The sequence below is a fragment of the Gouania willdenowi genome, chromosome 17 (assembly GCF_900634775.1).
Source record: "Gouania willdenowi chromosome 17, fGouWil2.1, whole genome shotgun sequence".
NCBI classification, from domain to species: domain Eukaryota; kingdom Metazoa; phylum Chordata; class Actinopteri; order Blenniiformes; family Gobiesocidae; genus Gouania; species Gouania willdenowi.
The window spans coordinates 11,914,965-11,929,010 of record NC_041060.1 but is presented as its reverse complement, the minus strand read 5'-3'; the positions used below and the strand labels follow the sequence as shown (position 1 = coordinate 11,929,010).

At 36.4% G+C, this 14,046-nt stretch overlaps 1 protein-coding gene across 2 annotated transcripts; it reads left to right on the top strand.

Moving 5' to 3' along the window:
- Positions 1–1,517: 1,517 nt before the first annotated feature.
- Positions 1,518–13,705, top strand: LOC114479090 (WD repeat-containing protein 48). 2 transcript variants are annotated; one of them, XM_028472550.1, is made up of 18 exons: positions 1,518–1,632; positions 4,454–4,594; positions 5,485–5,560; positions 5,641–5,853; positions 6,176–6,264; positions 6,959–7,060; positions 7,136–7,360; positions 7,571–7,645; positions 8,516–8,618; positions 8,721–8,818; positions 9,412–9,519; positions 9,614–9,710; positions 9,790–9,885; positions 10,466–10,571; positions 10,658–10,745; positions 11,019–11,095; positions 11,965–12,157; positions 12,254–13,705. In XM_028472550.1, the coding sequence occupies exons 1-18, from the start codon at positions 1,585–1,587 to the stop codon at positions 12,347–12,349; spliced, it is 2,031 nt and encodes a 676-aa protein (XP_028328351.1). In that variant the 5' UTR covers positions 1,518–1,584; the 3' UTR covers positions 12,350–13,705. The 2 variants fall into 2 exon arrangements, with proteins under 2 accessions (XP_028328351.1, XP_028328350.1); XM_028472549.1 differs by having other exon boundaries at positions 5,482–5,560.
- The last annotated feature ends 341 nt before the right edge of the window (positions 13,706–14,046 follow it).

Below are 14,046 nucleotides of genomic sequence, written 5' to 3'. Positions count from 1 at the left end.
CGTAACCAGATTCCATCCAAACCAAACGCGCGTTCATCAAAAAAAAAATTAAAAAAAAATAAAAATGAAAAAAATCACCAAAATCCAAAGTTTTAACACCGACAGTTTACAGTGGGTCAGCCCTTGTTGGCCATGTTGGAAACGGATTCATCCAGTCCATCTGTGATACTGGTCCGCACTGCTGATGTCACTCACGGTTTAGATTTAGCAGAGGATGCTGCGCAGCGGTGCGCCTCAATCCGCTCTTAAGCAAGGCAGCCAGGGGTGGGGACGGTGGATGGTGCAACGCCAGGGTCATTTCTACATTTTTCTGCAGAGCCTCTTAAAACACAGACTTAACCGCATATTTAATCGCTTTTACATTCCATTAACTATGTGTATGTAGTTTTCCTTTAATTTTTAAAACCTGTGTGGCCAGTGATTTGCTTTGGAGAGATAAAGAGGCATTAAAAATTAAAAAAAAGGAGGAAAATCAACGACGTGAAAACAAGTTAAACAGACCATACAACAATGGAGGGCATCAATGAAAAGCTTTGCACAAATGAAAGGACACCATTTCATTTTCCAAAAAGTCAGTTCGCCGTTTTCCAATGGGGTTATACAAACATTAAAGAGAAAATCACCCCCTCCAGTGGTCAATTATAGACACCTATAGTTCTCTAACATGCTGCATTAATGGAGGGAAATTCATGTGCTCGATATCCCCAGTTCTGCATGTGTTGACATTCTTGTTGACAAGTTGGTACTGGTGTCATGTGCTGAGTTTGCATTGTACCGAGATTTGCACATGTGCACTACTGGAAAATGAATTTTTGCTAAAAATAAATAAATAATTAAAAAAAATTAATAATAATTGTTTTTTTTTTGTTTGTTTTTTTGTGAACGGATATGTTTTTATTTGTTTATTGGATTGAGTTAGGGTTGTTAATCTCAGTATAGAAGTAAAAAAAAAACAAAAAAAAAAACAATATTTTATTAATAACTGATTAAAACATTAAAATAGTGTTATTTGTTTTAATGTTGTTGATGCATGTTCATGTGGAATTGCTGAGGTTTTTTTTCTCAAGAAATTTTATATTTTGATAAGCGCTACGAGATTACTATTGTTGCAATTGGCACCATATAAATAAAGTTGAATTAAATTGAATTTGTTCCAACAGGTATAGACCCATTGGAGACAATAAGGTCTCATTTACAAGACAGACCTGTTTAATCATTTAAAAACATATAACATTTAAGAGTTACTGACAGACATGTTAAGTGCAGCAAAAATCCTTACAAAGTACATTTTCTTAAATGTCCGAAGGATAATATAATAAATAGAATATCACAGTATGACAAAAAAATTAAAATAAATTAAGAAAATAAAGTTCATGATTAACTTACATGTGCCTTTACTAGCATCAGACTGTCCTCAAATAACGTAGTAGGAACATATTTGTTACTGACGGACAGAAATAGCAGAAAAGAAGAAGAAAAAGAAGAAGAAGTCGTAGAACACTACATTTCCCATAAGCCTTGTGTTACATGCGTTTTCTTCTTCTCCGGATATAGCATCACATGAATTGACTGTCAACATGCAAGATGGCCACGCATCACAGGCAAAATGCAGCGGGGCGCAGGAAAGTGCAGGTGAATTAACAGAGATCCATTGTCGATAAAATTATGGCAGCGGCAGCATTTGCATCATGGACTCTAATGTTGACTTTAAAAAAACTTGAATAACGAGATAAAGCCGGTGCAAAGCCGCGAGCGGCTGTTCTTTACAATGACAACTGTCGGCTAAGTAAACTAGCTTAGCTCTGCGTAAGCGTCTAGCTTTAACCGCTAATAGTTGTATCTCAGTAAATACACGCTGTTTTATTAAAAAAGATTAAAGTCCATGTGAGACACGGTGTAGAAACCCCGGTATAGCTGTACTGACTGAAAATGTAGTAATTGGCTGCATTTATTTTATCGCAAACGCCGTTAGCGGCATGCTAAGCTACAGTGTTTTGGGCTGTGTCTATTTGCTGGAGAGACATATGTGTCCCGGTGCTTGTGTTGTACCGCCCCGTCATTACGGAGCTACTAATGATTAATATTCCAATGTATGCATTTCATGCGAGTGCGTTTGGTGTTGTCTTTATGTTTTATTTGTTAAAACTGACCATTATAACAAGGGTGATCATTACCATAGCGCGAAAAAGGAGGACATTTTTCAAGACATACCAAAGCTAGGATAAATAATAACAAACCCATAACAAAATATGAGTCTGAGAGAAAGGAGAGTTGAGTCACATTGTTTGTAAAATACATCAGTTTTAGTTTTACTGTATGGTGTCATACAGCTCAGTTAGAATCAGTCACTGTTTCGGGTACAATATTATAAAGTGATAATATAATCTGCTTTGCGGAAATTTTTGATCCCCAATGTATATATTACACTGTATTAATAGACAATATAATTTTAATGGAGGTCACTGTTGTTAGCTCAGTTAGTCTGTGCCACTATAGTGGAGCTTTTGAAATAGAGCCTGATTTCATTCAGCTATCACCGATTAGTCGATATTGGTCAATAGTGCTGTCGATTAATCGGTCACATTATAATATCATGACGTACTCGTGATTTATTCACTTCTTTTGCTGCGTGAAAATTCTCTCATGCCGTGCTTTTGACATTATAAGCTGCCACTTTTAAATCTATAGTAATAATTACCAAATCAAAGTGTCTATTCATACGGACACGTATCCATAGACACTGGGACTTTTGACACGTACATGGACATTTTCCAGACCTTTTCTAGATAAGCGTAATGTGCCTGTGCGTATTCACTGTGTCAGGATGGCTGAGTGGTCTAAGCACCTGATTCAAGAATTCTCCCTTCCGCTGCTGTGGGTTCGAATCCCGCTTTTCATTTTAACATATTTAACATGGCAAATTCCACCTTTAGAAATACATATATGAAAAATATTAACATTTTAGGGTATTTCCTGGGTTAGGGTTACGGTTAAAAATACATATACGAAAAAAATAAACATTTTAGGGTGTTTAGGTTAAGGGTTAGTGATGGGGTTATGGTTAGGGCTAAAATAAAAGGGTTAGCAGGGTAGCTAAAAATAAAATGAGCTAAAATAAAACTGACGGTACTTTAAGTCACATGGTGCACCTATCGCGTCACCTGAAATGGCCAATGAGGGGGGTGCTCCTTATGGATAGAGAGGGAGGCAATTGATATGTTTCCGTACGAATAGCCACGGCCTTACGAAATGACAACACTGTACTTGTTTAATGTTTGCCTTGTTTGATTTAGCCATGTTAACCTTTTGAGAGTTCAACAACTTTGTTTTTTAATGTATTTATTTTTTCACATTGTATTCTGGAAAAACAGTTTGCCTTTTCTTATTTATCAGTAGCTTAGGTGACTTTATGTTGGCAGTTTTATACTAATTAAAGTTCTTCAATTTTGTAGTGTTTTGCTTCTTTGTCTTGAAACATTATTTTGGTTTTTATAAGAATTTATGTTAATGTGCAGAATAAATCTTATGTATATCAGTGTTCTTATTTCATATATCGGCTGATAAATCGGATATCGGCTTTTTAATCCCCTCCCCCAATATTGGTATGAGCATTGGCCCAAAAATGTGGCTCTAATAACTAGGCCTGTCACAATAAATGCTACATCGACTTATCGTGCAATAACTCATGGATAAAACTATATATTTTAGGGGTCAATATTTATCGGCTGTACTTTTTTTTTTTTTTTTTTTTTTTTTAGCAAAAGTGGAGAGATTTTTGCTATTTTCTTTGTAATATGATGAAGTCACTTCTTAATTACTTAATTTTATTTTCAGCGCAGGCCTTTTAGTGAAATGGATTAATCAAAAATTGCTTCATGGCAGTGGCTTTCAAACTTTTTAGTCAGGGACCCCCAAGATATGCATGGAATTTATTGTATTGTTGTTTTTTGAGTCATTTATTGTGTTATTTGACCTAATTTTATTTATATGAACGTGTCTTGTGACAAATAATTGAAATACCAGGAAAAGCGTTTTTTTTTTTTATTATTGAACTATTGTTTATCGCATTATTTTTCTGAAGCAATATATCACCCATCAAAATGTTTTATCGTGACAGGCCAATGAATAACAAACATTTTAATCTTATTAACAGAGCATTAAATGAACTATTTAATAAGTCAAGGATTTCTTTCGAAAGCGATGTATAATATGAGCGTTTAGGGGACTTACTCAGAATCTCACATTGATGGCCTAGGTTGGATTTGAACTGGTGACCCTCTGATTACAAGCCCACTTCTTTAACCATTACACCACCACCGCCTTTTCTGCGTATTCAATTTTTTCCATTGAACAACATGTCAGTGTCTGCACTGCCAGCTTGAGCTGGTAATTCCACCCATGAACCGTGGAAAACCACAGTCCAGCCTCACCAGTCAATCTCTGCACGTTTCAGGTCTCTTATGTCATCAGAGACGAGGTGGAGAAATACAACCGCAACGGAGTCAACGCTCTCCAGCTTGACCCGGCACTCAACCGACTCTTCACAGCTGGGAGGGACTCCATCATCCGGATATGGAGCGTCTACCAGCACAAAGTACAACTCCTGCTCTACCACTACCGCACTACTGCCATAACCTAAATACTGCTTTAGACAACAGAAATAAGAAATTAATACCAAATGCTGTTGAAGGAATGCAGGCATGTCTTCACATACAAGACCCTGTTGTTCTGGATTAATATCCTTCAATCGGCCAATTTATAGAAAAAACAGATTAGATTAGTTACTTGTACTTTTTCAACCTTGGGGTCGTGACCCCATGTGGGGTCGCCTGGAATTAAAATGGGGTTGCCTGAAATGTCTTGTAATAATTGGTAACAAAAAACTAACCTTTACTGTTTAAAATTATATATTAAAATTTAGTAAATCATCACTTTTAAATGAACATATCGCACACAATAATCATCAAACAACTGTATTCTATACTTAAAAATGCTTTACAAAGGAAGCACACATTACATTTTTCAATACTATATTAGTGTGCAGCTGCATTACTGATTTTAATGTTTTCCAATTGAATATTTTTTGGTTATTCTTTACCCTTATTTTAATCTAAGATTAAATGTTTATCTTGAATACACAAGTCTTTCTAAATATATTGTTGTATGTTATCAGAAAAATCCATGGTGGTCCACAGCTTGTAAAGTGCTAATCAGTCACCAAGAATGTCTAGGATTTCCTTGCTAAGATTAAAAGATGAAACTGTTCTGTGTGTAGTTTGCATGTTCTCTCTCTGTGTACCATGTTGTTCTGCACTGTCAGATAACATCTATAGTCAATGGTCAAGGGTTAGCAAAAATGTTGCAGCAGCTTGGACTGGATTCTCCATTCCATACATCATAGTTTCAGTTTATGTTACCAAAAAAATGAAAAAATACATTTGTTTTTGTATTTCCAACTTAATTTTTGTTCTACTCTGATAGCAGGACCCTTACATTGCCTCGATGGAGCATCACACAGACTGGGTTAATGACATCGTCCTTTGTTGCAACGGAAAAACATGTGAGTTTGGGGATTAACGAGATGTTCCAACTTTAACATTTACATGATGCTCCTCTGACTGATGCACTTCTGTCTTTTAGTAATATCAGCCTCGTCAGATACCACAGTCAAAGTATGGAACGCACACAAAGGCTTTTGTATGTCTACGTTACGAACTCATAAGGACTACGTGAAAGCTTTGGCTTATGCTAAAGACAAGGAGCTGGTAGCGTCCGCGGGTCTGGATCGACAGATCTTTCTATGGGACGTGAACACACTAACAGCACTCACTGCTTCCAACAACACAGTAACCAGTAAGTAATGGTACAGTTATGTAATAGCACCGCCCAGTTATACCACAGACTCCCATGATGGACATGGCTTTATTTTTGGATTTGAGAGAAAATTCCATGTTTCTGGAATACATATGACCTGTACACTACAGTGTCTGCTGTGCTCTACACAATTTAAATGATTGAAAATACAACTCCAGAATTTGCTGAGTCAGAGAATGACTAACCTACCAAAAAAAAATAATTCAACAAAAATGAAGTTTTATTTGTTTTTTGTTTTTGTTTTAATTGGCTGCAGCTGATGTTTTTTTTCTGGCATGTCATTGTAATTTGCGCCCAACAGCCTCATCACTCAGTGGGAACAAGGACTCAATCTACAGCCTGGCCATGAACCAAATGGGCACGGTCATTGTTTCTGGTTCCACAGAAAAGGTTTGTTTTATTTATTCTAGCACACAAGCATGTTTTTAATGCTGATACATGTTTATTGTTATAAAGGACTTACACAAAATGTTTTTTCTGTTTTTTAAAGACCTGAACGGCTCAGACGTTTCATGTTACATATATGAGTTTGTTTGTTGTATAGATTAAAAATTTTTGCAATTTCATAATAAAAGTAAAAGAAATAAACAAAATAACAGGATAAAAAAATTTAAATACATTTTTATAATTGTTTGTAAGGAAAATGTTTTAAATGCCATTAAAACAGGGGTGTCAAACTCATTTTAGTTCAAGGACCAAATATAGACCAGTTAGACCACAAGTGGGCAGCAGGTTTGAGGCAAGAAAACCAACAATTTCAACATTAATGTGCACAAGTTTGCTCTTCCAATTATAAATTAGACAGAATATGGAAGGCATCAACAATATCTAAGCAATAAGTGACAGATACTTAAATTTTGGAGAAATCTAGAGTTCTTTCAAAAACAATTTACAACTGAATTATTTGGTAATTTTCACGTTCTCTTGCGGGCCGAATTGGATCCTCTGAGGGGACGGATTTGGTCCCTGGGCCTTGAATTTGACACATGTGCATTCAAATGTTTTTCTGTGTCACATAACATTCATTACATTAGACACTCACTACATTAAATCCCATAACGTCTCTAAACATTTCTGTCTTTAGGTCCTGAGAGTGTGGGATCCTCGGACTTGTGCAAAACTGATGAAGCTGAAAGGTCACACGGACAACGTGAAGTCGTTGCTACTGAATCGAGATGGCACGCAGGTAAAAGTCCAGGAAAGCAGGATTTAGCAGATGTTTAAATGAAGGGACTTTGGATGTGACTTTGCTCTGCTGCAGTGTCTATCAGGCAGCTCAGACGGGACCATCCGCCTGTGGTCACTGGGCCAGCAGAGATGCATCGCCACATACAGGGTACACGATGAAGGGGTTTGGGCCCTGCAGGTCAACGAGGCGTTCACGCACGTCTATTCTGGAGGCCGAGATAAAAAGATCTACTGCACGGATCTACGTAACCCAGACATCCGCGTGCTCATCTGTGAAGAGAAGGCCCCTGTGCTCAAAGTAAGAGGACACCAAACCAACACAAGGCTCAGTCTTTATAGCTTTCATTGCCTAAAACAAGGTTAAGATGATTTATTTTGAGAAGATTTCTAGCAATTTCCAAATTCAAACGTTGGGAAGACGTTACAATTAGCGTATGCAAATAGTATTCTGTCATTTCTACACGTCTTTCAGCGTCATTCAGGATTTTGTCTTTTTTGTTTTGCTCAGATGGAACTCGACAGATCTGCTGACCCACCTCCTGCAATCTGGGTCTCCACCACCAAGTCATCTGTTAATAAATGGGTAAGCATTCACAGGCTGTCTATCAGAGCAGTGATGTTGAAATCCAGTACTGTTCATTCTGAATGCTGTGATTTAACCAGTGCCATGAATATGATGTAATTTAATGTTAAGAAGAAGAAAAAAAAACAGGAATTGCATCACTTTTTGAAGGGTGTAAGAAAAAATCAATTTGACGATATCGCAATATTTCAATTATCAAATCAATTCAAAAAAATGTCCCAGGCAGTTTTTTTAATCATGTCTTTTAACTAAAAAACTATTTAATTGCGCTAACATGCATAGCACGTAAACATCCGGTCAGTAGGTGTCAGTGAACCACAACAGACCTTATTAAACTCTCACTCCTCATTTCATTTTAGCTTGGAAGTTGATTACACTTTATTTTCATAAACCATACTGGGCACTTTTAGAGATGTATGTAGTTAGGTATTTTAATAATTTAAGAACTTAACAGAATCTGTTGTAGAAGCAAAAGTTAAAACTTCTTTGAAAAATGTAATTTGACAGTTTGATAAACACGCCACTTGTTTTAGATATTGGTATTTGAATTAGTTATTTAGCCCTTATTTGTTCTTGCAAGTTTAAAAAATATGAAATAAATAGTATTTTATACCATTTTGTACTTGTAAAGGTAATTTGTCTTTGATATATTGAATATATATCGCAATTGTATTATTACTGTTTAGTATCAGGATATATTGCATCGTGACATGCAAATCATGAATTGAATCTCATCGTCAGATTCATGGAATGTACCTTTTTTTTTTTTTTTTTTTTTTTTTTTTTTTTAGAGTTGCATGAGCAAGAGAGACCAGTGTTCTGTTAGCTCTATGTGTTAGTGGTGTAATGATGATTTTTTTTTGGGTTCAGTCTTTAAAGGGAATGCACAACTTCAGATCATCAGGGGAGTACGACAATGACTGCAGCACCCCTCTGACTCCGCTCTGCACTCAGCCAGAACAGGTCATCAAAGGTAAACTAAACCTCTCTTTTCTACATAAAACCAGTATTTATTTGTTTTGGTGTACAATTATTTCTTCTTTTTTTAATTAACCATATATTTCTTTTTACCCAGGAGGGGCAAGTATTATCCAGTGCCACATTCTTAATGACAAGAGACACATTCTTACCAAAGACACCAACAACAACGTGGCTTTTTGGGACGTCCTGAAGGTAAAACTAGACTAGACCCAATCCGTTTTGGATCATGACCCCATTTTGATATCACTGATTTCTGGCGACCCCAAATAATTTTTGTTCTATAATTAGTTTTTGATCATGTTTGTTATATTGTGTAACAAAGTACAGAGTAAAATTAGTGCACAAAGTGACCAGCTCAGATATTTTTTATAATTTATTTTACTCTTTTCTTTAAACTGCATTTTATTTTAACCAGATTTACATTTAAGAAAGTGAAAGTAAAAAAATACAGTTAAGATTGTTTTAATTTGAAAAAAGAATAACAATTCTAAAGTGTACTTTTTAAAAAATGTATTTTTTAATTATTACTGCATTTCAGGCGACCCCAACTTTGAAAATCACTGAACTATAGGTATATGATTTAGGATTTATTTATTAACTTTAAAATAAAGCAGGTTGTTATTTATTCCTGATACACTGTAAACAGTTGTTTTTGTAGCTTAAAACCAGAGCCATGGCTCAGAATGAAGCCTCTGTTAGAAAACTGTGACATGTCTAAACACAGATTAAAAAAATAATTATTAGAGTTGTTTCAAGGTGACCTGACATGTTATTTTAACCTCCAGGCGTGTAAAGGTGAAGACTTGGGAAAAGTGGAGTTTGATGAAGAGATTAAAAAGCGTTTCAAGATGGTCTATGTGCCAAACTGGTTCTCTGTGGATCTGAAAACGGGGGTGAGTTTCTGACCTGGCAACAATAAAAAAAAAAAAAAGCCCTTTTTGGTGTTAAAAATGCATTAGATTACTTACTTACACACTCCTTCATTAGATGCTCACCATCACTTTGGATGAGAGCGATTGCTTTGCTGCCTGGGTTTCTGCTAAAGACGCTGGATTCTCCAGCTCAGATGGATCGGATCCCAAATGTAAGTTGTCACATTGTAACATGCAGACGTGTGTTAAATAGTGCAGAGCTGAATGTGCAGCGCTAACCGCTCTCTGCAGTGAACCTGGGTGGACTGCTACTTCAGGCTCTGCTGGAATTCTGGCCCAGGACTCGTATTAACCCGATGGACGAGGAGGAGAATGAGGTGAACCATGGTGAGGACTGCTTCTTATTTATTCCCCTTAAACACCTGTGTCAAACTTAACGTCTGAGGGCCAAAACATAAATCATTGTGTAAATCAGTGGTTCTCTACCTTGGGGTCAGGAAGCCATTTGGGGTCGCCAGATGCCTTCAAAAAAATAGGATTTTTTTTTTTTAATTTCAGCTAATTTTTGCTAATTTTACCCTTTTTCTGAAACTACACCAAACTTGCCATATTTTAACCTATTTTCATCACTTTTTCTTTCCATATTTTTGCTCCTTTTAATTCATTTTTGCTCCATTATTCCCATTTCTTCCACTTCTCCATTAAATTTCAATGCTTTTTCTGCAAATATTTTACACTTTCAAGACATTTTTGGCACTTATGTAAACCTTTTCCCACCTAATGTCACTTATGTTGACCCATCACTGTCACTTTTAACCTCTTCACCATATTTCATGCTTATTTTTGCCAATTTATCCACATTCATGATTTGTCATGCACATTATTTGCCAGTTTACATTCATTGTTTCTACTTTTTAAAATGCATTACCCATTGGAAGTTTTGACATCCGAGTTCTTTTCCTCACAGTAAACGGAGAGCCGGAGAACCGGGTGCAGAAAGGAAACGGATACTTCCAAGTGCCACCACACACTCCGGTCATCTTTGGAGAGGCGGGAGGCAGAACTCTGTTTAGGTGGGCTGAGCTCTCACTGATGTGATGTGTGTTGGTATAGGCTGACGTGTGTGTTTTGATATCATCATGGGTTTTCTGTGCTGCAGGTTGCTTTGTAGAGATTCAGGAGGAGAGACTGAATCGATGCTGCTAAATGAGACGGTTCCACAGTGGGTCATTGATATTACTGTAGATGTGAGTATCAGCTCTCTCTCATATAGATTCTTTATTGGATTAAATGGTCCTAAATCTATTTAAATGTCTGTTCTCTCTGTGCAAAAGCACTTGTGCAAAGGTTGGTTAAAAAAAGAAAATACATAATAATATTAAGACAGTTATTGGTGTGAGGAAATGAGACAAGATACAGATTATCTGGATGGTCGCACTTGTATTTCACGTTTGGTATTAATAAAATAAAATCGAATTTGTATTTGTTTTGTACATGTGACATTTCTTCTTCTGTTGCAGAAAAATATGCCCAAATTCAACAAAATCCCATTTTACCTCCAGCCTCATTCTTCATCTGGTGCAAAAACTCTGAAAAAGTGAGTTACTGCTTTCATTTGTTTTTTATAAAACTAAAAAAAACATTAAATTGAGCACTCTATCCTTACATGTAAGGATTTAAAATGACAATCTTAAAACATGAATATATGGTTCAGATCTCAACTTCTTCTTGCTTGCTGATCCTGACTCCTACATTAACAATGGGGTACTTTTTTTTATTTTTTATTTGAAAGCGGTACAAATCAATATTTTGAAAATTATTTCCTGCTCAGTTGGAGAAGAACGCTGCATAATCAGCTTAAAGCAGTGATGATTAGAAGCTTTACACTGTCTTCCACTCTGGCCCACATATGAAAAATAGGCTGTGTTCAAAATGGCACACTCCGTACTATACACTACAAATTCAATGAGTATATACTGTCTACTATATACTACAAGTATGGTTAGGAGGATTAGGATGATGATCATTCCCACTGAAGTTTACTTCTAAGTTTCCTAAGATGAAAAACCTGGAGCTACTGACTAAACATCTGGTTAATTTCAAAACAAGAGCTCTATTTGCAAAAGGTTTAAAAACTAATGGAAGACAAGAAGAGATTCTTTTGTTTTGAAATTAAGTGTTTGATTTTTAGCTTGAAGTCGGTTCCAGGACGATTTTATGTTGCGCTTGCAATGCATCATGGGGCGGTTGAGTATGACTAGTGTGCCTACTTAAAAAAATGTCCCCATATGTAAACATCCAGGTATTTCTCACATACTCATTTTGATGTCAGACTTAGTACGAGTAGTACGTTAATGAGTTGTAGTTTACTCACAGTAGATGAACCACATCAGGATAATATGTTGCTCCTTGTAGTCAAAGTCCAACACAAGCTGCTCATGGTCGTCTCTCTATGATGTCGCACAGGGACCGCCTCTCAGCTAGTGACATGCTCCAAGTGAGGAAGGTGATGGAGCACGTTTACGAGAAGATCATCAACCTGGACAACGAGTCTCAGACCACCAGCTCCTCAGCTAACGACAAACCAGGGGAGCAGGAGAAGGAAGAGGACATGGCCATGCTAGCTGAAGAGAAGATTGAGCTTATGTGTCAAGACCAGGTAAAGTCACGCTCTTCTACTACTACTTAAAGTATTAGATTCTTTATGTTTCTGATAGTTTGTAATCAGTAGAACTTTACTCTGTGTGTTTACCAGGTTCTGGATCCCAACATGGACCTGCGAACAGTTAAACATTTTATCTGGAAGAGCGGAGGGGACTTGACTCTTCACTATAGACAGAAATCCACGTGAAAGTCTGAAATTTGAAAAAAGGAAAATGGGAGAAAAAAAAAAACTCTTCATTTGCCAATCACCTCCCACCTGACATGTAGTACCCCCCAAAACTCCCATTGTGTGGTCAAGAGGTAGAACAGAGACAGCCAACAGAGAGAAACACCAAGAGGATGGAACACCTTTGGACTCACATTTCTTTTTTTTTTTTTTTTTTAAATCTTTGACTGAATTATTTTCTCTCTTTTTTTTCCCTCTGATTGACATTTTTTAAGTGACTGAAGCTCCAGTTCATGTTGGCGTTTGTAAGTGTGTGCACATGGATGTAATAGACTGTTCTAATACATTCCAGAATCCTTATGGGGACAAACACTCCAGTCTCAGCCCTGCACTGGTTTCACTGGTTTAGGAGTGTGTGCTTGGTCTCGGGGTAGCATCTCTTCTGCTCATTTCTGTTTCTCATTAAAGTTAAAATAACTTCAGAGCTAGACCTTCCTCCATCATTCATCTTTGTCCTTTTTTCCAGCTGGGCTTTTATCAATGTTCTATTTTTTTTGTAAATATGTTGTACAACATTTTTTTTGATTTAAAGAACCTTCTTTTAAAGCCGATTTTGTTCTTGTACAGTTTGGTTTAAAAACACCAAGTTGTTTTTTTCAAATCCCTGAGGCCTGGATGGTAGAAATGGCATTTATTGTGCGCACTGCAGCCCATAAAGTTGCCATTTACCCTTAAAACTATTAGTAGTAGTCCAAGTCACCTTGGCAATTGGAGAATAAATGTATACGATATATAACCTTAACTCATGCTTACATGCTCTGTGCTAATGGGAGACGGAAAGGGTTGTTCCTGATGTATATTCATTTACGTAAGTTATACCAGTTCAAATAAGCATAAAATAACTTGAACTGAGAGGACCCATCTTTATGAACATCTGGATATCCAACCTGTGGACAGTCGCCATGCTGAAGGACACATCGTTTCATTGTAAAAACCTGGAGTTCATTTTTTTTTTTTTTGCCATGAGTGTGTGTGTAATGCCATAGTAAAAGTGAGGAGGAATGGGTTGGGGAATGCAATCATGTGAGCTTCAATCAGCCAAAAGGAAAGATGGGCAATGGTGGGCCATAATAACACTGCAATGTATGTTGTAATAATTTGTGAAATATGTATATTTTAGGCATTCAAAGAAATAAATTGGAATGGTTTAACATGGACAGGTTTTAAAGGCATTGTAAATGACTTGTATTGTGTCCATAAGAGTTAAAAGAAAAATAGGCTTTTGGAAGTAACATTTGACTTTTACTATCAAAGAGTCACTCATTTTACATTCATCAAGAGAGTCTTCACTCATGCCTAATAAAAACATACAATTTATCAGGAAATTTTCTGCAAAAATACTTGCTTGTCCTTTTGTGGCCATACCTACAAACATTTAAAAAAAAAAAAAAAACCCTCAAGAAAACCCTTGAACGTGTGCTTGTTCATAGTTGCATAGATCACTACAATTAAAAACAAATGAGCATGAATCATCAGTAACATGACATCCTTCAGGGTGGCAACATATTTGGAATTTTATATACTTGGTTTTGTCATTTAAAGTTGAATAAAAGGAAAAATAAAAGACAAAAGTAGGATCTAAGTGCATCGGAAGAATAAACTGTCAGATAATCTCTAAAACTAAAAAATGCTCAACGTTTAGTTTACATCTTAACTAT